Raw genomic sequence first — 24,763 nt, forward strand, 5'->3', positions numbered from 1 at the left:
AGTGGTGGCACACGCCTTTAATCCCAGCACTTGGGAGGCAGAGACAGGCAGATTTCTGAGTTTGAGGCCAGCCTGGTCTACAGAGTGAGTTCCAGGACAGCCAGGGCTACACAGAGAAACCCTGTCTCGAAAAACCAAAAAAAAAAAAAAAAAAGGAAAGAAAGAAAGAAAGAAAAGAAACACATCTGCTGTCTTCTATCCTCAAGACCTATGCATGCACACACTGCATGCAAATCACCCCCACACATGAACATACACACAAATATAATAAAGCAACAATCATAAGAATTCAGCCTTTTTAAAAAGATACCATACCTTGCAATTTAGCATTATTTTCATCTGCTTTGCAAAGCTTCAAGAGAGATGCTGCGTGCTGTTCTAGCATCTGGACATCACTGGAAGACTGAACCACCACCAAAATAAGTATGCATGCATAATTATAAGCTACTGACTTCTTAGACTTGGAATCACTGAAATAAAATAAGGTTTTTAAATGTGGGGTATGAAAATAATTTTTCAGTAATAATTTTAAGCATTTTTTCGTATGTTGTTTTAAAGAGATCAAGGAAATTTATAATCCAACATTATTAACATCACCTAACTTCTTGAAAATAAAGAATGAGATTTTATACTTCACTTTCAATCCACCTGAAAAAAGTATCAATAACAGTCATCCCTCAGTATCTATGGACCCTTACAGATACCCAAGTCCGTGGAGCCCCCAGCGCCTTAGATAAAGTGGCACAGTATCTCATGACATGTGCACATCTTCCCATCTACTTTCAGTCAACTCCACACTCCTTGGGATACTTAATATGATGAAAATACTATGTGAATAGATGCTGCATTGTTTACACAGTAAAGACAAGAAAAAATCTCTTAGGTGCTCAGTACAGACAGTCTCACTTTATGATCCATGCTAGCCTAAAACTCACTATGTACCAAAGGATTTAAGGATGACTTCAAATTCATAATCTTCCTGCCTCAGCCTTGCAAGTACTGGGATTATAGGCATGTACTACCATGCCAGGCTCAGATGTATTTCTCCCATGCCTAGTTTTTCTCTTAAGATAGGGTCTTGATCCATAGACCAAACTGTCATCAAATTTACAGGTATGCTCCACAATGCTCAAACAATCTAAGTATTTTTGAAAGGTAAGAAGAGACAACTGGATATAAAAACAAACTCATAAACATTATAGTAGGAAGTAAAATTAACAAGAACAAATGAACAATGAAATATTCACAAACATATTTCATTAACCATGAGTACTAGGAAGTATGCTTTGCTGACCTTCATCTACCCTTGAGAACGAGAAACGAATGTGATCATCTGCCGCCCTCAATTGTCTTCCACCACAGAATCACTAAGATACTACAGATAGGCAGAAACCACTGTAGTTTGCCCTTCATAATGACCAGGAGTCACCCCAGGCAACTAGTTACCTGGCCACGTTACCCTGAACATGCCCAATCTTGTCTGTTTTTCCATGACAAAAGGCAAGGAAAAAAGCAGGTCTCTCTTTTCACATGCTAAAATCCTCTGCCCTACTGGGCATCGCTTCTGTATCATTATCTCCCTCAAGCCCCCAACTCAGCCAGAGCAGTCTAAAACCAGAGCCATGAATGGCTCAGAGAACAGACGGTAAGAGTGTGGGCAGTACACTTAGAGTACATACTTCTCTGGGCTTTAAGATTTCCTTCTCTACAAGTCAGAGGGAGACTGTCCTTGTAATCTTTCTTATACCAGGAGGGACTGAAGTAGGTAGAAAGGTTCACTGCATTGCTTACCAGACACAACGCAGAGACTCCTGTTAGTCTAGCTCTTAACTAACAAGTTATGACAAAAGATATACAGATATATGTGTGTATATAAATAAATAGATCTTAAGATACACATACATGCATGCATACATACACACATACATACATTATATATATCCATGCCAAAGAGACTTCTTTTGTAAAGGAACTAGCCCATGAGTGACCTAGATTCCTAATGTAATTGAGATTTTAAAAAGTAACTAGAAAATTACCCTAGGGCTTCTTTGGAATAGTACTCCATTAGAGTAATGAGACTTTGAAGGTTTTTGTCAAGGCTGAAAACATGGCCAACAGCCGATCTTCCCACAGGATTAAATGTAATCAAATAAAGATTATGGAGGGTGCCCAGGAGATCGGAATGGTCAGTTTCTTCACTGACTGTACAACGCTGGAAATGGCTGAACAGTTCTGTGATGCACTGCAGAGTCTGAGTTGAGTCCTGCAGCCACAAGGCAAAGGCATCATCAGCTCCGTCCGACTGAAGGCCTTCCTCTTCATCTTGATCATAAAGGTGGCACAGAGCTCGGATCAACAAGTTTGTTGCTTCATATTCTGACATAAAAAAGAGAAGGCCCTTTTGTGACTGTGCAAGAAACTTTAAAACATCCTTTGTGGCTTGCAGTACACCAGGATGGGCACTTGTTATTGGAATCGACAGAAGCAAGGTAACCAACTCCAGGAAGTGATGGCTGTGAAGATACCTGTGGAAGCCAAGTGACACATGTCAGGTAAGTGTAGAGCACTCTTCCCTTCCTCAAAACCACACGACTATACAAAGTAAATACCTGAATAGCTTGAATTACAGAAATGCAGTTTTTCCCAGAAAGGGAAATAATGATTATGATGTGAATACCAACTCTTTTCTGTAGTGTCATATAAAAGTGAAAGTTCTGACTATTCAACAGACCCTCAAGAAATGACTGGAGGCAGGTTTTCTTGTTTTTACTTAATCATGACTAATTCCGATTCTTGTTTCTAAGCCACCTACCAAATAACTCCTTTTTCTCTATGGTCTCACTCTACTTATAGAGTACCAGCCTCTGTGAATTAGTATCCAGGGAATGTAAAAACTAAGATTGACTGTATGAGTTAGTATCACCACAGAAAAGTTACAAATTATAAATTGAAGCATGTAAGTAGTTACTATACTAAAGATAGAATTTATTTTTCCCCTCAATACAAAATCTAAGAACTACTCTTTTGTTTTTTGAGTCAGCATCTCAGGTTGGCCTAAAACTCACTATGCAGCCCAAGTTAACTTCATGGCAATCCTTCTACCTCAGCCCAACCAAGTGATGGGACTACGAGAGTCAGTCACCAGGCTCCGCTTCAGAACTAGTTCTCTTTTAAATAGAGTGTGTGTGTGTGTGTATGTGTGTGTGTCCTCGCACACGTGCTATCAGAGAACAACCTCAGAGCTGGTTCTCTCCTTCCATTGTGTGGGTTCTGGGGATCAAACTGAGGTTGTCAGGTTTGGTGGCAAATGCCTTTATTTATTGAGGCACCTACCAGGGCCAGAACTATATATCTTAGTATACAAAACATTTTTAAAAGATTTATTTTTATTAATTATGTGTATGTATGTATGTCTAAGTATATATTATGTGGGTGTTAGTATATGAGGTGACCTGAAGTGGCCACAGCCATCAGATCCTCTGTGAGATGGAGTTACTCTGGCCTCTGTGAGCCACTTGATAAATGTGGGTGCTGGGAATCAAACTGGTTCACTGCAGGGGCAGTATGTGCTCTTAAACACTGGGTCAGCTCTCCAGCCCCAGACTACGTAATTTTAGGAGAAGGGCAGTTAAAAAGTACCCATTACTATAAAACAAACCTAAGGGTTCCTAAAGACTTTTACTGTTGTACTGTAAACCTAGGCTGGCCTTACACTATGTGGGCAAGGTTAGTCTCCAACATGTGGCAATTCTCCTGCCTCTACTTCATGAATACTGGGATTGTAATATGCCACCATGCCTAGCTAAACTCTTCTAAAATCAGTTCTTTAGAAATGATATCTAAAGTATTTTAGGAAAAAAAAATTTCCCAAAAATTTTGAAATGGGAAGAAATTTAACAAAGTTTAGCTTAACGCGTATTTGTTAACTTTGAGTTAAAAAAAGTATTTTACTTTCTTAAATTTGAAAGTCTGATTTTCACACGTGTAGTCACTAAATGGCTTCTGTAACTGTTAAAATATTACTAAAAAGTAGAAGGTCAGAATTTATATTTATCAAAAAATAAAATTGACTTTAAATTTTTAAGATTAATTTTCACCTTATGTTGTGGGTGTTTTGCTTGCATGTATGTCTGTGTACCATGTGTGCACAGTGCCCACATAGTCCAGAAGAGGGCATTGGACCCTTTGGAACTGGAGTAGCTGATGGTTGTAAGCCACTATTTGAGTGTTGAAAACCAAACCCAGGTCCTCTAGGAGGGGACAAGTACTAGTAAGTAATGAGCCATCACTCCAGGCTCTAAATGAGTTATTTATTCCTTTAACTGCTTAAACCAGGGTTTCCAGAATATCTCATTAATAGTAATGAAATTATTCATGAATATCATGGTATTCATAATAAACACCCTTACAGTTCTCTATAAACCCAAAGGTAATTCAAAATGACACAATTACCCCCAGTACATCCTTAATTTCCTTACAGACTGTCTGGAAAGCACTTAACACAGCAAGCTCCACATGGCTATCTCTATCTACAAAGACACACTTAAACAAGGTGGGCTCGTGGCCAATACCTCCAAACAAGATTATAGAGTCCTCATTTCCGGAAAGTCAAGGATGGCTTACCATGTCTACGTCATTTATGCAACCTAAACAATTTATATAAATATCTGTTTCCTTTCTGGAAGTAGAGAATTCCGAAATACTACAACAGTGAATTGATTCCTGAGTGCCAACTAGTTTGATAGATAGTTTCCACATTGCAAGGATATGCACCAAAACAGCATCTTTCTTTTCCTTTCTTTTTTCTATTTATTTATTTATTTATTTATTTATTTATTTATTTTGACATTCCATTGTCAAGTTTCTAAAAAACAGTTAACACCTGTCCCCAGGGGAGTCATGTTCCACACAAGTCACTGAGGCTCTGCAGACGTGACCATGTCTCCCCAGATCCTGGCTATGTTCCTTACTCCTCTGTGAACAGTGCCTTGAGCACTTGCTCAGTCCTGCTAGAAAATACTGGGGCTGACTATGTGAACCCTCAAATATACTGTTAGAATCTTTCTATTACTTCAAAGTAATCCTTCCAAAATGCAATGATTCTTTTTCTAAGATTCTCTGACTTCTAATTTACTAGTACCTGTCAATAAAACCATAGTTCCAATTCTTGCCGTGACTAGAAAGTTCCAAATGCTCTTATTCTTCCCAGAGTCTCTCTTCTACCAAGTCTCAATGCTAGAAATTACCCCTCATAGACTCTCCAGAATAGCACAGGATCTGTCTTCCCTTCTTGGTACATACCAATATAATAAGCCAAATATTTAAAAAGCAGTAACTAGAATCTTCAGACTTGCTTATTTACTGACTAATTTCAGTGATTTTTCTTCATAATAATCTTGCAGCATAAAATTTTAGAATACTACTTTAAGTATATCTGCTACTCTAAAATAGTCAGCATCTTGCTAATTCTGAAACTATAGCTCCAAGTGCCTAGCACAACATCCAAGGCCTTAATTCCCTCTGCTATGTATCTATCTCCTCCTCAGCAGATGGGAGTGGGGAAGGATAACATTTAAGAAGCAGGTAACTTTCTCCTCAGTAACTGTCTAAAAGTAGCTTTCTTACATCCAGTATCTTCTGCCACCATCAGGACATGACTTTATACCTCCCACTTTATTAAAAATGAAGTCACCAATAATAAGTGTCTCAATTCCTTTGGTATATATTTTCAGTATTATAAAAGTAACTATATTTATGTACTCACATGGTTCTACTTTCCTGCAAAAGCCATCGCCTCCCTTTTTAAACTGGACAATTTTTTAAGACAGGGCCATACAAAATAGCCCTGGCTGGCCTAGAACTTGCTATGTAGACCAAGCTACCCTTTAAGTCACAGAGCTCCAACTGCCTATGCCTCCCAAGTGCTGAGATTAAAGGCACACACTGGTAGGCCTGCCTGGCACATTTCTCAAATCCTGTTCCAGCAACTGAGCTCTTCCTCCCACTTCTCCCTCCTTACTGAGTTTTAAAATCTGTCATTCTTTCCAGTTTACAAATGTGCTTTCCCATTCCAGAAAAAATGAAATGAAAAGCTTCCTTTTTGTCCACAATGTGTCTTTCTAGATGTTGCCTCACTTCCTCATTTTTTATTTTAAAAGGGTCTCACATAGGCCATGCTGGCCTCAAACTCACTATACAGCCAAGGATGACATAATGCGTGTGATCTTCCTGCTTCCACCTCCTGAGTGCTGGAATTACATGGTAAGGATGAACCACAGCTTCTGCAAGCTAGACAAACACCTACCAACTGAGCTACCACCCAGGCCCTGCACTCTCATGTACACTAGCCTCTGAAGCCAGGCGGGCTGGAAGAGCAGCTCACACCACTCTCACACCCCCCTCCTCAGCTCTCTCCATCATCTCCTACTGTTACAGGCCCAACAAACACACCAACTGCGTTCCTCAAGCTCTAACACGATCTGCACTCCAAAGCTCAGGACATGACTTCACATTTTTCTTATGTTCTCAACGCCATGTGCTTCCCGATCCTATTTCTGTGCTGGTTTCTGCTTTGTTAATGTGTATGCCATCATTCTCTCCGACTTCTCCTCTAACCTTGCGGCTTTCATTCTAAGCATTCTACTCTGCTCTGGGCTACCATATCAGCACTCCCAGTGTTCCATCTCTCACAATTCAGTCTGTGAGGACTGGCACTATCTGATCTTACATGTTTGCTTGGTTTTCTTGAAAGGCACAAGACTGCTCAGACCACAGGAAGAGAAACCCAGAAGCATGGAGTAGTTAAAAGTCCCTAGTGGCCAATATAAGAGGTAAAGATCTGGTGAACTGGGCTCCGCCTGAGTCTTTCAGTAGAAGGGAACATATTTTAGCCAGTTCCTCAGAGGCTCCTCAGTGGAATGAGCCCCATTTGTCCACAATAACACGTCTCATAACACTTTCTTTTACTTGATGTTTTCCTCTCCATATCTTACTCTCCTCAAGAATTTCTGCTTTCCAAGAGAAGCTCTCGAATTAGAACCTCCACACGAGACTTTGGACTTGGTTTTTGGAAAGTACTGGACAACCTCAATTAAAACCAGGAATGGCCAACTACAGATTCTAGAGCACACAAGTACCCCACTTATTACCAATGCACTTCGTCACAAAGCAACAACAAAAAAAGTCATAGAAATAATAAAGGCCTGCCTTTTCATTTCTTGTTAGTTCAAAAATTATAAGCAAAATGTCAGACAACAACATTTTTCAAAAGTTAAAACAAAAGTAAAAATCTCTTATGGATTAGTAAAAACCTAGTGTGGTTGGATCATTGAATGAGATACTAACACTGACAAAATTCTGCTATCCCATAACTAGAAAGATTGATGACAGATGCAAAGTGATGACATTAAAGATACACTGTCAGGACCACTGAACTACATCCTTCCTTTCTTTCTCTCTTTCTTTCTCTCTTTCCTTCTCTTTCTTTCTTTCTTTCTTTCTTTCTTTCTTTCTTTCTTTCTTTCTTTCTTTCTTTCTTTTGGTTTTTCGAGACAGGGTTTCTCTGTGTAGCCCTGGCTGTACTGGAACTCACTCGAACTCAGAAATCCTCCTGCCTCTGCCTCCCAAGTGCTGGAATTAAAGGCGAGCGCCACCACTGCCTGGCTACACTATAACTTATGTTGGACAGGAGGGGTCAGGAACCAAGGTTTGACAGAGAGCCTCTCCTTCCCATGCCAGCCTTTTCTACCACATCCCAGGAGGTCAGCTGCTTTTCATTCATTTTACTTACAACTTACAAAAGCACTGTTATTATTCACTATCACCTATGTTCCTAACTCAACTTTTTTTTTCTTTGTTTGTTTGTTTTGTTTGTTTGTTTTGTTTTGTTTTTCGAGACAGGGTTTCTCTGTGTAGCCCTGGCTGTCCTGGAACTCACTCTGTAGACCAGGCTGGCCTCAAACTCTCGAACTCAGAAATCGACCTGCCTCTGCCTCCCAAGTGCTGGGATTAAAGGCGTGCACCACCACCGCCCGGCCTAACTCAACTTTAAATACCAACACAATGCAGGCTCACTCAAACAGTAATGTATTTCTAAGTTTGCTACTGAATACCTATTTTGAAATATCAACTATCCTTACATAATTATGTACTACATATGACAGAAAAAAATCAAAGTCACAACATAAAATCCCCTCCAATGATTTGTGCAATATCTTTCCCCAAACCAAGTATATCTTACCTAAAGAGAACAGGGTATGGGTCATCCCTCTCTGGAGGTCCAGTAATCCGTGCTATTGTTGGGAAAGACTTAACAGGAGGTTGGACCATTGTATGAGGTGCAGTTTCCATTAAATGAAAAACCTCCTCTAAGAGATTAATAAGCTTTTCTATTTCACCTTCGCTTATATTTGAGGATTCCAAAAGATCCATGTCCATAGAAGCTTCTACTTCGTTCTCATACTCTGGGTTTGCTCTCTCCAGTACAGCATCTGTGTCATGATCAGGCTCACTGTGGTTAGGAACAGATGAAGTCTTCTCTGCTATATGGTCACCAAGTCTTTTAATCTCTGACAAGATTTCATAGAAATGGCATTTTTGAAGAATAGCTGAGCCAGCAGTGACAACCCTCACAGTTTGATCCAGAAGTATGAGTTCCAGAAGTTTTTGATAACCACTTTTCTCATTTTGGGTGCTTCTTAAAAAAGCCTCCATTCCTTCTGTCATACTAATGACACTGTCCAAAGCTTTAAAAGCATTTAACTTAAGGGAAGATGAGACATGATCAGCAAATAGGAGATCAAACAATACATTGATCACTCCTGCTTGTAGCAATTCTGTGACTCCTGGAGCCCCACATTCTGCTAATGAGGTCACTAGCTTGGTCCCAGCTTTGAGCTGTCGGACATTTAAGGCTATGGGCTGGCGAAAGGCTACTTGTAAATTTAAAGCTTGCATTGTCCAGTCTACCAACTGGCCAAGGGAGTCTTGTTTTGTGTTTTTCAATTGCAAATAGCTTAATCCTTTTATAATTAGACTTGGAATTTCTTCTAGAGCCGTCACCCACTTTGCGCCCCTGTCTTCGTGATACAGATCTAGCAGTTCAGTTAACTTCACCGAAGCTTCTATTGCCCCTGAATTTTCTTTATCTGGACCCTGATCCTTCATTCTACTGATTTCAATTTCAAAAGTAGTTTTGTATGGGCAGCTGAAATACAAGAGTGGTACTAGCTCCCTGTCATACGGGTCATATGTCATAGGAGGAACAGACGCCAGGTCTTCTGGAGTGTATTCAACATCGAAGTTTGGATACTTGAAAGTTTCACGTTCCAAGTCAGCAATTCCATCTTCATCACTAGAGATCTGCTCATAGCCATCATCCCCTAAAAATAAGTTTAAACAATAATTAAGCACTATATCTATCACTCTTATGACTATATGAACACTGATTGATCAATACCCTGGTTTTATGGTAAACCAAGCATTTGAATTTTGAACAACTGATTTCCTCAAAAAATATATATATATATCAACTGTTGCTCCCCTTCATAACAAGAATTGACAATACTTGTACTCTGTAATAGGATAATTATGGATAAACTTACTGACAAGCTTTTCCATGATGCCCATTGAGCTTTATAATTAATTCTGTGATGACACCTTTTCCTGACAGAAATAAAACTAGAAATTTAAAATAACAAAAACAATTCTCTTAGAAGTCAAGAAATTAAGCTTAACCTTCTAAGACATTTAACTTTTTAAGTTATTTTTGATTTTGCAGGTATCTGTACATGAATATGTGCAGATGAGTGCCCAGGGAGGCCACAGGAACCAGATGCTCATGGGCTGGAGTTACAGGCAATTCTGAGCTGCCCAGTGGGGATTCTGGGAACTAAACTTAGGTCCTTGCAAGAAGCAGTTCATGCTCTTAACCAGTGAGTCATCTCTCCACCCTCTTCAGAGACTTTAAAAGTAAACTTTTGTATTTACTCATTTCTTTATCGGGGTTAGGGGACATGTGTCACAGCACATGTGTGCAGCTCAGAGGACAACTAGCACGAGGCAGTCATCTCCTTTTGCATGTAGTTCTGGAGACAGAAAGCAGGTCATCAGGTTCGGCGTAATAGCCTTTACTTGATGAACTATCTTGCAAGCTCAAGATTTAATTTAATTCTATTTAATTTTCTATTTACTTATTTGAGACAAATTCTCATTATGTAAACTAGGCTGACCTGGAATTCACAGAGATTTGTCTGCCTCTGCCTTCTGGGTGCTATGATTAAAGGTGTGTGCCACTGCACCCAGCCCAAGCTTATTTTTAAGATTAAATAAAATAAAATGAATGGTAAAGATAAATAAGAACACTACAAGCCAGGCGTGGTACACCGGGCCTGTAATCTCAGTACTCACAGGACAAGAGAACTGCTCTGAGCGCCAGACCAGCCTGGACACCAGTAGTGTCTCAGGGCTAGAGATATGGTTCAAAGGTTATATACTTGCTGCTCTTCCACAGTGCTCACTTCCAGTACCCACATGGCGACTCACAACCACTGTTCCAAGGGTCTGAAGCTTACGACCTCTGGAGCACTGTACACATGTGGTACACATGTGGTACACATGTGGTACACATGTGGTACACATGTGGTACACATGTGGTACACATGTGGTACACATGTGGTACACATGTGGTACACAGACATGCATGCAGGCAAAACATCTCTACACATAACATTAAAGAAAAAAGACTGTCTTAACAAAGGGAGGGAGACTGAGGAAATGGCTCAGTTGGCAAAGTGTCTAGCACTCAAACACAAACTCTGGGTTCCGATAACCCAGCACCCATGAAAAAAACCCCGAGTAGAAGATGGGGAGATGGTTCTGAGGAGCACGTGAAAGAATGAGCACCAGAGAGTTTGGGTATCTGGAACCCAGGGAACATTAGCGTGCAGTGAAATGCGTCTGTCTATAACCCTACCACTGAGCGTAATGGGAGCAGAGACAGGTGTATCATAGGGGTAGCTAGCCAGCCTGCCTAGCCAAAACACTGAGCTCCAAGCTCACTCAGAGACCACGTGTTAAAATATAAGGTAACAAAGTGTTATAGGAAGGCACCCAAATGAGTTAACTTCTGAAACACACACACACACCCCAACCAACAGGAGTTGGGGTCAAGTGGTTAAAGCGCTTCCATTCAAGCCTCAGAATCTGAGCTCAGAATGAACTCCAGAGTCCACATAAGACTGGACCTCAGTACTCTTTCATCAGGATGGGAAGTGAAATAAGAACATCCCTCAAGTTTGTGGGCTGGTGGGCCTGGAGTATATAGCTTTGAACAAGAGCCCCTTTCTCAAGGTAGAAGACAAGCACTGACACCTAAGCTTGTTCTATGACAAGCACACATGTGCCTATTCTTAAACACACAACATATATACAGATACATGCAAAGACCAAAAAGGAAAAAGAATACGGTAATGACAAGAGGAAGTATTTTCACACACACACACACACACACACACACAACTGTACAGGGCTGGAGAGATGCTCACAGATCATTTCTGGACAAGCAGAGCTCAGTTCCTAGCACCTGTACCAGGGCCTCACAACAACCCGTGACTCCAGTCTAGGAGATCCAGTGCCTTTTTCTGGCCTCTTTCAGGATCTGCACTCACATGAACTTACCCATACACAGAATTAAAAATAAAATATTTAGCTGAGCATGGTGTCACACCCCTTTAACTCCAATACTTAGGATGCAGAGGCAGGTGGATCTTGTTACTGGAGACCAGCCTGACAGCCTGGTCTACAGAGTGAGTTCTAAGAGAGCCAAGCCTACACAAGGCCCTGTCTTGAAAAACAACAACAACAAAAAGCCTCTTTTGTTAACCACAAAATAAAAACATCTTTTCTCCCCCTCTATATCAAAATAGAACCAAAAACAAAGACATTGGTAGGTCTTGCTTCCTAACAATATGACTGCCTACTTATAAAAAAGTAAAAATGTTCAAAGATAGCCCAAAAACAAAGAATAGCAACCCATCCACAAAACCTTTGATCCAAATTATGTCCTGCCTACAAGATGAACAGAGATATAAAGATTGAGCAGAGAATGATGGAATGGCCAGCCAATGACTGCCCCAAAGTGAGATAATGATACTCTGTTATGCTTGCAGATAGGAACCTAGCATAGCTGTCCTCTGAGAGGCTCCACCCAGGAGCCAATGGAAAGAGATGCAGAGACTCACACCCAAACATTAGCTGGAGCTCGGGAGAAGGGAGTTGGAAGAAGGACTGACGGACTTGAGGACAGGGACTCCAGAGGAAGACCCACAGAATCAACTAGCTTGGACGCTTGGGAGCTCCCAGAGACTGACTCACCAACCAAAGAACAAGCTCGGGCTAGACCTAGGCCCCTGCACATATGTGGCAGATGAGCAGCTTGCTCTGCATCCAAGTCTCCTAACAACTAAAGCGGGGGCTGTCACTGAGCCTGTAGCCTGCCTGCCTGGGATCTCGAACCCCTCAATGGACCACCTTGTCTAGCCTCAGAGGGAGAGGATGCACCTAGTTCTGCAGCGACTTGATATGCAAGGGGGGTGTTAGCTGGGGAGAGACATCCAGAGGGGAGCTTCCCCTTCTCTTTTGAGAATAGGAATATTCTCACCTGAAATAGGGAGGAGACTTGCATGACAGGTACTAGGAGGAGAGGAAAGGTGATATTGGGTTGTAAAGTGAATTAGTTAATTATTAATGTTTTAAAAAGACATCCCCCCATAAAAAAAGTTTCTAGAAAATTACTCCAGTCCTCTCTTGACATTTCTTGTTCACCCTTAGTAACACACTCATGAAAAGATGAATCTCTGGAAATCTGACTCTCAAACAGCCTAGATACACTGTAAGTCAGCGTGTTCATTCTTGCCTTCTCTGCCAAGCTGCCCTGCCTAAGAAAACTACTGGATGAAATGCAACTATCTGCAAGTCATACACAAAAATCTAAACATGATTACATGGCAATCTGGGAATGGAGAAAGCTAAAAAAGTAACACTTAGAACTTAATTATATGTTTATCCAAAAAAAAAAAAAAATGAGGCTGAAGGTTGTTTTAGAATTACAGGGGCATCTGTGAGCTCACAAATGACTATAATGATCTAACTCATAAATGCCCCTGGAATTCCAAAACAACCCTCACTTATTGTTTAAAGCTAAGGTAAATTGTCACTTTGTATAAATATTTAGTATTGCACATCATTTCTTACAAATTAAGAATTTTTAAAAGATATTTGAGTTAATTGGTCGATTAACTTTTTTCTTGGTCAATTAACAAAAATTGATCATGTTTTGTTTTTAAAGGAAAACTAAAACCTAATCAAAGAATCACACCACTCAGCCACATGTACTTAAGCTAAGCTACCCAGACAAATTTCTGAAAATATCACAGCACTTTGTTAAAATATTTCTGTGGCATCTATCTTTAGAAAGTTGGCCTAGCATATGATACATCAATACCTACTCTAAAAGTAGCCTATTTTTAGATCTTGCTTCCCTGGCAAATGCTGATGGTACCAAGTAACAACTCATGTATAAGCCAAATAAAACCTCTCCCCAGGGAAATGACAGAGTCGGGCACTTGGGGTTAATGAGTTAAAACGAGGAGGCAACACCGTCACATAAAGAAGTCAGGTGACAGAGACTACAGACAGAAGACAGAAACCTCAGCTGCTACCATGTATCATGTAGGCCAAGCTCCATGACCGTTAGTGCTCCAACCCACTCACTGCTACTATGAACTTCTGTGGTGCTCAAAGCAGCATGCACTCAGTATCTACTACTTAAATTCAGAAAGTCCTAGCTAAAGTTACACACCTTCACCTTCTTCATCCTCTTCACCTTCTTCCTCTTCATCTTCCTCCTCATCATCAGGGATACTGTCTACAGTATGGCAGTCATCCTCATCTTCATCCTCTTCTTCCTCTACATCCACATCATCTTCATCATCTTCTCCCTCTTCTTGTTGTTCCTCTTCTACCTCCCCTTCATCGGAATACTGACCCTCCTGGGGGACAGAATTCCTATCAGGAGAAATGGGCTCAAAGTAATCTTCTCTATGGGGAACATCTTCTTCTTTATCACCAGACACTGAAAAAATGAGATTTAAAGCAAATTGTTCAATGGTTGAAATATCATAAGGCAGCAGGACTAGAGCTTCAGTCACATAATACATGTTGATGATTTAGCTCACAAACCCCTTTTAAAAATGGTAGATTAAGCCGGGCGGTGGTGGCGCACGCCTTTAATCCCAGCACTCGGGAGGCAGAGGCAGGCGGATTTCTGAGTTCGAGGCCAGCCTGGTCTACAGAGTGAGTTCCAGGACAGCCAGGGCAACACAGAGAAACCCTGTCTCGAAAAACCAAAAAAAAAATAAAATAAAATAAAAAATAAAAAAAAAATAAAAATGGTAGATTAATAACTTGAGACTTTTATGGTGACATATGCTTCTAATCCTAGCAGCAGGACTATCAGGAGGTCAAGGCCAGTCTCAGCTCCATAGTAAATCAGAGGACAGCCTAGACTACATGAAACTCTGACTCAAAATAAAAAGAAGTCCCATTCATAATATTCATTATATAATTTCATGTACTAACAACTAATAAACTAAACTACTTTATAGCATTTTATGCTCTGTAGTATATGCAAAATTCTTTTCAGGTTTTAAATCATTAAGCTGATTCTTTTTGACCAATACACACTAATTATTTTTAACTGCTATATAATATTACCTCAATATTCTATTTTCAAAGCACTGTGGGTATAACTTCAAATTAAATAACATTCTTTAATAAGTTGTTCTGCCAACAGGAAAAATACAAAGAATCTCCTGACAGGATGAGAAAGCCTAGGAAGAGGAGGCAACCATAAGATATGATCACCTTAGGTTTTTCTTTAATTAATAAGCACACTTGAGTTGGGCATGGTAATGTACCCCTTTAATCCCAGCTCAGGAGACTGAGGCAGGTGGGTCTTTGAGTTTAAAGCCAATTTGGTTTGCAAAGCTCCAAGACAGCAGGGCTACACAAAGAAATCCTGTCTCCAAAAATTAAACAAAATAAGAGAAGCACCAGGGATGACTAGTTGGGGGGGGGGGGTCCCTAGGACAGATTTTACACCTGGCAAAGACATAGGGTCATCCTCGTCGTCATCAGGCGGAGGAGGTCCAGGAGGAGTTCTTGGTCCCCGTGGCTGGGGTCTTGGAGGACTTCCATTAAATTGATCTTCTTTCTCACCATCAGCTATAGATGGGAAACAACATGTTCAATTATTAAAGGATACTGTAATGAACTCACAAAAATTTTTTTTAATCATCTGAACTTATCTTCAAAGCTGAATAATAATATAAGCTTCTCCTGCCTGGAGATTTAAATTACAAATTTGCTGACTAATCTAGAAATCTAGAATTTTAACTGCCCACACATGAAAATATGAGACAGTATAAGACAATACCCTGGAAACATGAAAACTTAATCCAGACAGGAAAATAAAGACAAAAGCTCTATTTCATTTCAACTGCCAAAAATTAGAAATTACTCAAATGTCTCTCAGTGGATAAAAAGTTAAATAAACTGTGGTATGGATTGGGGTGCAAAGTGATAAAGCACATGTTCTGGGGTTTGAACCCCAGCATCTCAAAAAAAAGCCAGCAAGCACAACACACACACACATGCGTATACATCACACACATAAAAATACACACCACACACACTCACTCTCATATTCCTACACATAAAAATACACACCACACACACAAATACAACACACACAACACTTACAAATAACAACTATAGCACACATATTCACACACATACAAATACAACACACACATACACAGCTCTGAAAAGGTTAAAGGGAAAAATGTAAGGCATATTCTTTTCTCACAAAAAAACTCATAATCTGGTTTTAAAAAAGAATGTTTTATCAGTACAGAAAAATAAAGGGTTTTTAAAAAGAAAGAGTTACACAGAAGAGTAACTGGGCTTAGCATATAAGATGAAGATAAAAAAAATTAATAAAAAATAGTATGAAGAATCCTGCCTATAATCACAGGGACATGAGGCAGAAGGATAGTAAATTAGAGGCCAGAGTGGGCCACTGATTAAGGACACACACACACACAACTACTAGGATTAAATTATTTTAAATGGGGCCAATAACAAAGAAAGGAAAAAAGGACAGATAGAAGAAACAAAGAAAGGAAGACAGACAGACAGACAGACAGCCCGCCTGCCAGCTGGCCAGCCAGTGAGCTTTGGGACTGTTTAAAATGCCCTCTAGAATCAGGTGTGGTGACACACACTTTTAGTCTCAGCACTCAACAGGGCAGATCTCTGCAAGTTCTTAACCAGTTAGCACAGAAAAGCAGGCAAGCTAGCTAACTAACTCTCCAGAAAAACAGAGGAAGAAAATAAAACAAAAATGAACTCTTACTGACAAAGAGACTGACAAATATGTCAAAGCTTATACAAAGCCAGAGGAAAAAATAGAAAAGCACTTTGGATCAGCTCTTCTTGCTATCTGTAACAGAACATAGCAGTTTCACTGGGAAAAGCAAATTCAACTTCTCACCATGTTTTAGATTCCTTTTCAAAGTCGGCTGTGGCTGGGGAGGAGGTGGAGGTGGAGGTGGAGGTGGTGGAGAGTCTCTGTCATGGCTTATCACTCTATCTACCGATCCATATATTGCCAGGGTCAGACAGTTGTACCAGCCTCTTAGTACCAGACCATCAGTATTTACCTGATTTTTAGGGATGGTAAAATATCTCAAATTAATGTTTTAATATGCCAAAAGCAAAGTGATTTTAAACTAGTTTATGGTTCAGCTAATGTCTTTAAAAGCATATGCTGAAGGAACTGGAGGTTTGGCTCAGTAGTTAAGTGTTTGTAGCTCTTCTAAAAGACCTAAGTTGAGTTCCCACCACCCACGTTAGGGGCCTCACAATTACTAGTAACTCTAGATTCTGACGGGTTCTGGTGCCTCCTTCTGGTCTCCACAGGCACTGCATTTAAGCTTTAGGTGCACATATATATGCACCAATAAACACATATACACGTAACTATTTTTTTAATTTAAATAAAAATAGAAACTGGAGAAAAGACTCATTAGTTACAAACAGTAGCACTGGCTAATATTAGAGAGGACCCAGATTCTATTCTCAGCACACATGTCATCTCATAACCATCCATAACTCCAGTTCAAGGGAATCTGATGCCCTCTTCTGGCCTTCAATGCCACCGCATTCACATGGTATACAGACACACATATAGACAAAACACCCAGATGCACATATTTTGTTGTTGTTGTTGTTGTTTTTCAAGACAGGGCTTCTCTGTGTACCCTTGGCTATCTTGGAACTAGCTCTGTAGACAAGGCTGTCTTTGAACTCAGAGATCCATCAGTCTCTGCCTCCCAAGTACTTGGATTAAAGGTGTGAACCACCATTACCTGGCTAAAAATAAATATTTTTTAATTAAAATAAGCAAAAATAAATATAAGCATTGCTGACAAAGCAAAAGGCCAATATTGGTGAAAGTCATTCATAGGCACAGATTTTACATGGCCCTCCAGTCCCTGGACCTAAATTCATGCTAAACTAAGTCTTTCCATGTCCATAGTTGATGTCAATTTTATTCAAAATGCTTGGACAAGCTCTCAAGCAAAAGAAGAAAACTGAGAATGAACTGGTAAGAGTCATGAAAGGAAACAGACCAAAGTTTGTCCTATCTCAAGGATGATAAAGCTCCACAAACTATTTAGTACTTCTCACATGGAAACCAGGGAAATATGCTCACAAGTGGCCAGCCACAAAATGAATAACCTCACAAGCAAACTTTCAGCTACAAGTGATACTCAGGTTACTATCTAGCCCACTGACACCCATCTCGCTCCTTGCATTACTCAATAAACTTGTCTTTCTTTTCTCTTCTTTGGTTTGTTTTTTTGTTTGGTTTGGTTTGATTTGGGTTGGACTGGTTTTCAAGACAGGGTTTTTCTGTGATATCCCAGGCTGTCCTAGAAGTCATTCTGTAAAATGACTAAAATACACTGGCCTATAAAATACACTGGCCTCAAACTCAAGAGATCTACCTATCTCTGCCTCCTAAGTGCTGGGATTTTTTGTTTGTTTGGTTGGTTGGTTGGTTAGTTTGGTTTTTGATTTTTAGAGACAAGGTTCCTCTGTGTAATAAAGCTGGCTGTCCTAGAACTCACCTTGTAGACTAGGCTGACCTCAAACTCACTGGGATTAAAGATGCATGACACCACCACATGGTAAACTTGTTTTTCTTTAAAAAAAAAAAAAAATGTTTTAATCCCAAAAGATCAAAGATTACCAACACCATTAGTCTTCAGTATTTCCTTATAAACTCAATAGATACAACAGCTTACATTTTTATAACTTAATCACTAGCTCCACACATTACTGTGAAGGGTCATGACAAGCACCATCTCTTAACAAAAAGTGAGTCTGAACAACAGCCTACACTCAAGCTGGGCATGGCAGTGTGTGTCTGTGACCCCAGTGCTCAGAGGCTGAATGCAGGCAATGGGCAGGAATAATGAAAGACAGTAAAAAGCTAATTGTTTTTGAGATCTGTCATGGATGTCTTTGGTGTTAGTGGTGGATTAACACAAAAAACATATTTGATATTCAAAATATAAAATTTAGATGTGAAGTGTCACACACCTTTAATACCAGCACTTGGAAGGCAGACAGATGGATCTCTATAATCGAGGTCAGTCTGGTCCACTTTGGGAGTTCCAGGCCAGCCCGGGCTACACAGATAAACCATAGAAAGAAGAAAAGAAAGAAAGAAAGGAAGGAAGGAAGGAAGGAAGGAAGGAAGGAAGGAAGGAAGGAAGGAAGGAAATGTGAAGCTCCACAGCTTCTGTTCTGAATGCCTATGCTAACTGTATAGAAGTTCACTGAGATATACAGACTTTGGGTCTGTTTAACTTTGGTGTGTGGTATTTTTATTCATTTTCAATTTTTTCTTAATAAAAGGGTTTTTTTGTTTGTTTTTTTAATTAAAGAAAAAAGAAACAACCTGTCCTAGAAACGGAAGCCCTTGACTTCTAAATTCTCTTTCCAGGCTATCTTCTTGGGTAAAGATGAAGTAGTATGTGTCACGGAATCCCCTTCTGGAGGCACTATAGGATGAAAGCAATCATTAATCCCCTTGATGGACTCTCCAGGGAAATTGGAGAAAACCTCAAAGATGATACTCGGGATTAATTATCAACTCTGAGCAGACATCCCACTGCAGAGCCAGGTGTGGTGCACACAGGAGCCTGGACAGGAGGTTCAGGAATTGAAAGGTCAGCCTTGTGTACTTAGTAACCTAGGCTCACCCTGAGCTACATAAGACCCTGTCTTAAAAAATAAATACTGGGCTGTAGAAATAGCTCAGTGTTAGCAGCATCTGCTCTCTTCCAAAAGACCCAAGATTGGACCCAGTACCCACAGACTGATACATAACCACCTGTAACATCAGCTCCAGGCAATCTAGTACTCTCTTCAGACCTACATGGCTATCCATACATTCATGGGTGGCATACATGCACACAGATACACACACAACAAAGACACACACAGACAAACACACACAAAATAATAACAATTTTTTTCATTTTAAAGAGATTTTATTTTACTTTAATTAGCGTATCTGCCTGTGTACGCACACATGGGTACAGTGCTCTTGCAGATCGGAGGCAACAGATGGATCCCTCTGCAGTTGGGTTATGGTAGGCTGTGAGGACCCTGACATGGGTGCTGGACACCAAATTCAGGTCCTCTACAAGAGCAGTACACACTCTTAACCACTGAACCATCTTTCCAATCCCCCAAAATAAAAATAAATCCTTAAAAAATATATACATATATATAAACAAGCAAAAAGGAATCCTATTGGAAGGAAGATAAAGAAATAGATAAGATAAATTTGCATGAACAGGATACAAAGGATTAAATACATATAACCCAGAGTTAATTCTCAAGCTAAGTGGGCCCACATTATTTCTGTATTTCAGATCTCTCATTACATGACTCTAATTAAAATGCCATTTGGTACATAAAGAAATAAAGCAATTATTGATGTGAAAGAATATGAAAAGAATATCTTTGAAAAACTTTAATAAAGGGCTGGAGAGATGGCTCAGCAGTTAGAAACACTGACTGCTTTTCCAGAGGTCCTGAATTCAATTCCCAGCAACTACATGGTGGCTCACAACCATCTGTAATGGGATCTGATGCCCTCTTCTCCTCTTCTGCTGTTTCTGAAGACAGCTACAGTATATTCACATAAATTTAAAAAAAAAAATAACTAAATTAAAAAATAAACCTTTAATAAAGAGTCTAGAGAGATGGTACAGAAGAGCAAGTACTATTCTTGTAGAGGACCTGAGTTCAATTCCCAGCACCCACATGAGGCAGCTCACAACTACCTGTAACTCCAGGAAGATCTAGGGACACATATATACACATATCCACATACAGATACTTATGAGTAACTTTTAAAAATAAATCTCTTTAAACAACAACAACAAAAAAAAACTTTAACAGGTCATAGAAATATCTAGTAATAAGTTACTGAATGCTAAAAACTTATCTACCCAAAAAAAACAGAAGCCCTAAATGTGTCTATGTACGTGCACGAGGTACACAAGTACCTTATGTCAGCAGAGGTCAGAGGAGGGCATCAGATCTTTGGAACCAGAGTTACAGTTGGCTGTAAGCCACCATGTTGGTGCTGAGAACCAAACCTAGGTCCTCTGTGAGAGGAACAAGTACTCTTAACCACTGAGACATCTCTACAGCTCCAGTACTTTACTGTTTTAAAACCATACTTTATTTCATACCATAAAACACCTCAAGCTCTTTTGAATAATGGGATTTTAAAACAGCTTATAGTTCCAAGATGCAGACAGGAGATAAAATCCTGAAGCACTGGGTCCAGCTCTGTGTCACTAGCTTACTTAGATCAAAAGCTGAACAGAAGCAAGAACAGCAGAGATAAGGTAAAAAGGCCACGGCGATAATTACCTTTGAGTTTGGTCTAAAGATGATAGATGTATTCTCATCATATTCCAGACTGTGAAAAGGGGTAAGAATAAAAACAAAGGCTCAAATAATAAAAATTACAATTATGAAGTTCTGGCTGGTGAGATAGCTGACTGCATAAAGCACTACCTAAGTCTGCTGACCTGAGTTCACTCTCTGAAACCTACATAAAGGTAGAAGGGGAAAACCAACTCCACAAAGCTGTGCTCCGATCCATATACCCTCACCATTGAATGTACATGTAAAAATAATAAATAAAGCCTCACTTCCCAAGACGGCACTGTACAAAGTACCTGTAGCCCTGTGCTGGGGTCTCAGTCCCAGGCAGACCAGGGTACTGAGAGTGCTGGAGGGTACTTGCAGGGGCCTAGTGGTTGACTTTGGGTGCTTCCAGACATGACCTGGGTCTACAGCAGATGTACTACAGTGCCCTATGTTTATTAAAGAACTATTTTAAAGTACTCAAAATGTACAGTTACTAAAACAGCTAGTAATTTCTTTCTCTTCCCCTAAGAATGGAAGTGGCTTCTGTTGTTCCTACATAAGATAGAACTATATTAAACAATTTTCTACACTCTATGAACTGCTACAACATTATTAGTAATAATCTTACAGCCTTCTTCCCCCCAAAGTTTGTTTTCATCAGTTCAGTAAATGACATTATTTTAGGTATTTTCATTATATGAAATCTACCATGTCAGGTACATTATTTAAGTGTTCATCTGTTAGCAGAACTTGTACAGTTTTTTTAATAATTTAAAATTAATAAGGAAAACAGCTTTCACCAGTGTTTAGTTTTATATTGAGGTACTCGAGTTGGATTAAAGTAACATAAAAAACAAAAATAAATACTTTTTCAGGTTTTTCTATTTTCAAATATTTCAATATAAACTTTTTCAAGCCACAAAAGACTGATGTAATTGGCTTGGGAGAAGCACACACATTAGTTGAGATTTTAAAAGCACCTCCAAATAAATCTAATGAACAGTCAGACACAGAACCAAAGCAATATACACTAACAACTGTATACTCTGTGTAACGAACTGTACACTATGGGGCTGAGGATATCGGCTTGTGACAGAGTACCTGCCTGGCATTCAAAACCCCTAAATTCAATCCCTAGCACTCCCCCCCAAAAAAGTACATTGGGACCAAAACTTAAGAAAAGTACTCACTCTACAGTTGGGGTATACTGCTCAGTGCAGAGCACATGCTTAGTTGTCTACAGTCCTGGGTTTTAAAAATGTTAAATTTTCAATGTTATTTCCTAAGAAATTAAGAGGATTAGAGAAGAATAAGTGACGTCTGCTAATTCCTAGAAGAAATGTATTTTTTGCATCTTTAAGCTAACTTTATTTTTCTCACGTTATAATGAGTTCTTATTAAACTAATTCAATAGTTATTTTGCCTAACATAATTTTTAAGAATCAAAAACCTGCCTTTTCCAGATCAGGTTAGTAATAAATCATATAATGATATCTTGTTTATGATGCATGCACATACATGTAAAAAGCAAACAAAAGCCGGGCGGTGGTGGCGCACGCCTTTAATCCCAGCACTCGGGAGGCAGAGGCAAGCGGATTTCTGAGTTCGAGGCCAGCATGGTCTACAGAGTGAGTTCCGGGACAGCCAGGGCTATACAGAGAAATCCTGTCTCGAAAAAAACAAAAAAACAAAACAAACAAGCAAAAAAAAGCAAACAAAAGATGGCTATTATTTAACAAACTTAAGCTTTTATTTTGTTATTAAGATTCTCATGATCAGCCGGGCAGTGGTGGCGTATGCCTTTAATCCGAGCACCTGGGAGGCAGAGGCAGGTGGATTTCTGAGTTCGAGGCCAGTCTGGTCTATAGAGTGAGTTCCAGGACAGCCAGAAACACACAGAGAAACCCTGTCTCAAAAAAACACCAAAAAAAAAAAAAAAACATTCTCATGAGCTCAGCATTTTCATAATGCCCACAGAGAAAATTGTGTCTACCACCAGATACTTCCTTCTATCTGGTAACAGGGGTTTGTTTGCTTTCTGACTCAGTAAGGTTTCTGATAAAGTTACTTTGTATGTACATACCTTCCCAACCTATCAAAAACTGGAGCACTTGGTTTGCTTACATTATTGAAGAATAAGTCTAGTTGAAATGTGTGAGGAGATGTTTCCCTGTAAAACAAACAAGAATAGAATGTCAGCCTGTTTAACAATTAGTTCCTACAGTAAAACAAAAACACAGTAAGTACAAAGTCCTGAGCAATCTTAAGACTAGAAAAAAATATTCCAGAGATTTAAATTTAGAAAAAGTAAATGACTTACTTATTTTAACAGAAGTATATCTAGTTCTCAAATCATTTAAGTATTATTTAAAATGAACTTTTAATCGTAAGTAAGAAGGCACACATATAAAACTAACAGGGATTGCAAAATGGCTCACATGATAAAGGTTCCCACCACCAAGCCCAATAACCTCAATTCAATGCCCAGGACCCATACAGTGGAAAAGGAACCATCTCCTGAATGCTTCCCTACAATTTCCACACACACTGTGGCATAATCATGTCCATACCCACATCCACACATCCTCTCCACAAACATCTTTTTTAAAAAAATCTACTAACAAAATCCAAAGCCAGATAAGGTAGTGTGTGCCTGTATGCCCAGCACTTAGAAAGTTGAGAAAGTGAGCTGGGAAGTCTGCTACAAGCTCAAGATCAGTCTGGGCTATACAGTGAAAAGCAAGCCAGAATGTAAAGAACAAAAGAAGGGCTGCAGACATGACTCAGTAGTTAAAAGCAAGTATTGCTCCTGCAGATGACCCAAGTTTGGTTCCCAGAAACCACCCTGGGCATCTCACAACTGCAGGTAACTCCAGCTCCAGGAGATCCAACTCCCTCTTCTGGCTTTCATGGGCACCTGTACTCATATGCATACACACACACACACACACACACACACACACACAAAAGGGTACGGGGGAGGGACTAAAAATAAAAATTAGGAGCAGAGGTGGTGCACACCTCTAATACCAACACCCTAGAGACAGAAACAGGCAGATCTCTGATCTACAGAAATAGTTCTAGTATAGTCATGACTACTACACAGAGAAACCCTAATCCCAACACCCAGAAGACACAGCCAACCAGCCTGGTCTACATACAAGCTAGCTCTAGAATACCCAAGACACAAAGACAAAAAAAAAAAAAAAAAAGTTGGATCCTTTCAGGACACATCCTGTAGTCCCATCTGGCCCTCAATTGCTATGTAGCTAAAGAGTACTTTGAAGACCTGATTTTCCCAAGTGGCAGAAATACATGCATGGCTCCCTACCCATTTTAAATTTTAGTTTAGTTTTGGTGGTAGTTGGTTTTGCAGACAGCATCTTACACTGCCCTGGCTGGTCTTAAACTTCCAATCCTCCAGGTTCTACCTCCACAGAGCTGGATTACAGGCGTGCCACACTTACTTTATGCCATGCTTGGGGATCAAATGCAGGGTTTTGTGCATGCTAAACAAGCACTCTACCAACTAAGAGAATTTCATCTCTTCTAAACTCCTTAAACATGGAAAAAAAAATGTATGCGATCTATTGAAAACAATAATTAATCTAATTGTTTTATATTGTAATTTCTGAATGATACCTCTGAAGACTTTTTTTTTTTTTTTTTTTTTTTG

General features: G+C 39.6%; 1 protein-coding gene across 1 annotated transcript in view; it reads right to left on the reverse strand.

Moving 5' to 3' along the window:
- The window catches only part of Virma (vir like m6A methyltransferase associated), a 59,349-nt gene that overhangs the window by 25,013 nt on the left and 9,573 nt on the right, over positions 1-24,763 (reverse strand). Inside the window, exons 3-10 of the mRNA XM_028769451.1 lie at positions 23,171-23,257; positions 21,085-21,133; positions 16,613-16,781; positions 15,160-15,282; positions 13,859-14,131; positions 8,240-9,380; positions 2,037-2,525; positions 316-470 (exon numbers count right to left, since the gene is read on the reverse strand). Coding sequence (XP_028625284.1) covers positions 316-470; positions 2,037-2,525; positions 8,240-9,380; positions 13,859-14,131; positions 15,160-15,282; positions 16,613-16,781; positions 21,085-21,133; positions 23,171-23,257 — 2,486 coding nt within the window. The remainder of the gene's footprint in view (positions 1-315; positions 471-2,036; positions 2,526-8,239; positions 9,381-13,858; positions 14,132-15,159; positions 15,283-16,612; positions 16,782-21,084; positions 21,134-23,170; positions 23,258-24,763) is intronic.

The sequence above is a fragment of the Grammomys surdaster genome, unplaced genomic scaffold, assembly GCF_004785775.1.
Source record: "Grammomys surdaster isolate TR1022 unplaced genomic scaffold, NIH_TR_1.0 64, whole genome shotgun sequence".
Classification (NCBI taxonomy): Eukaryota; Metazoa; Chordata; class Mammalia; order Rodentia; family Muridae; genus Grammomys; species Grammomys surdaster.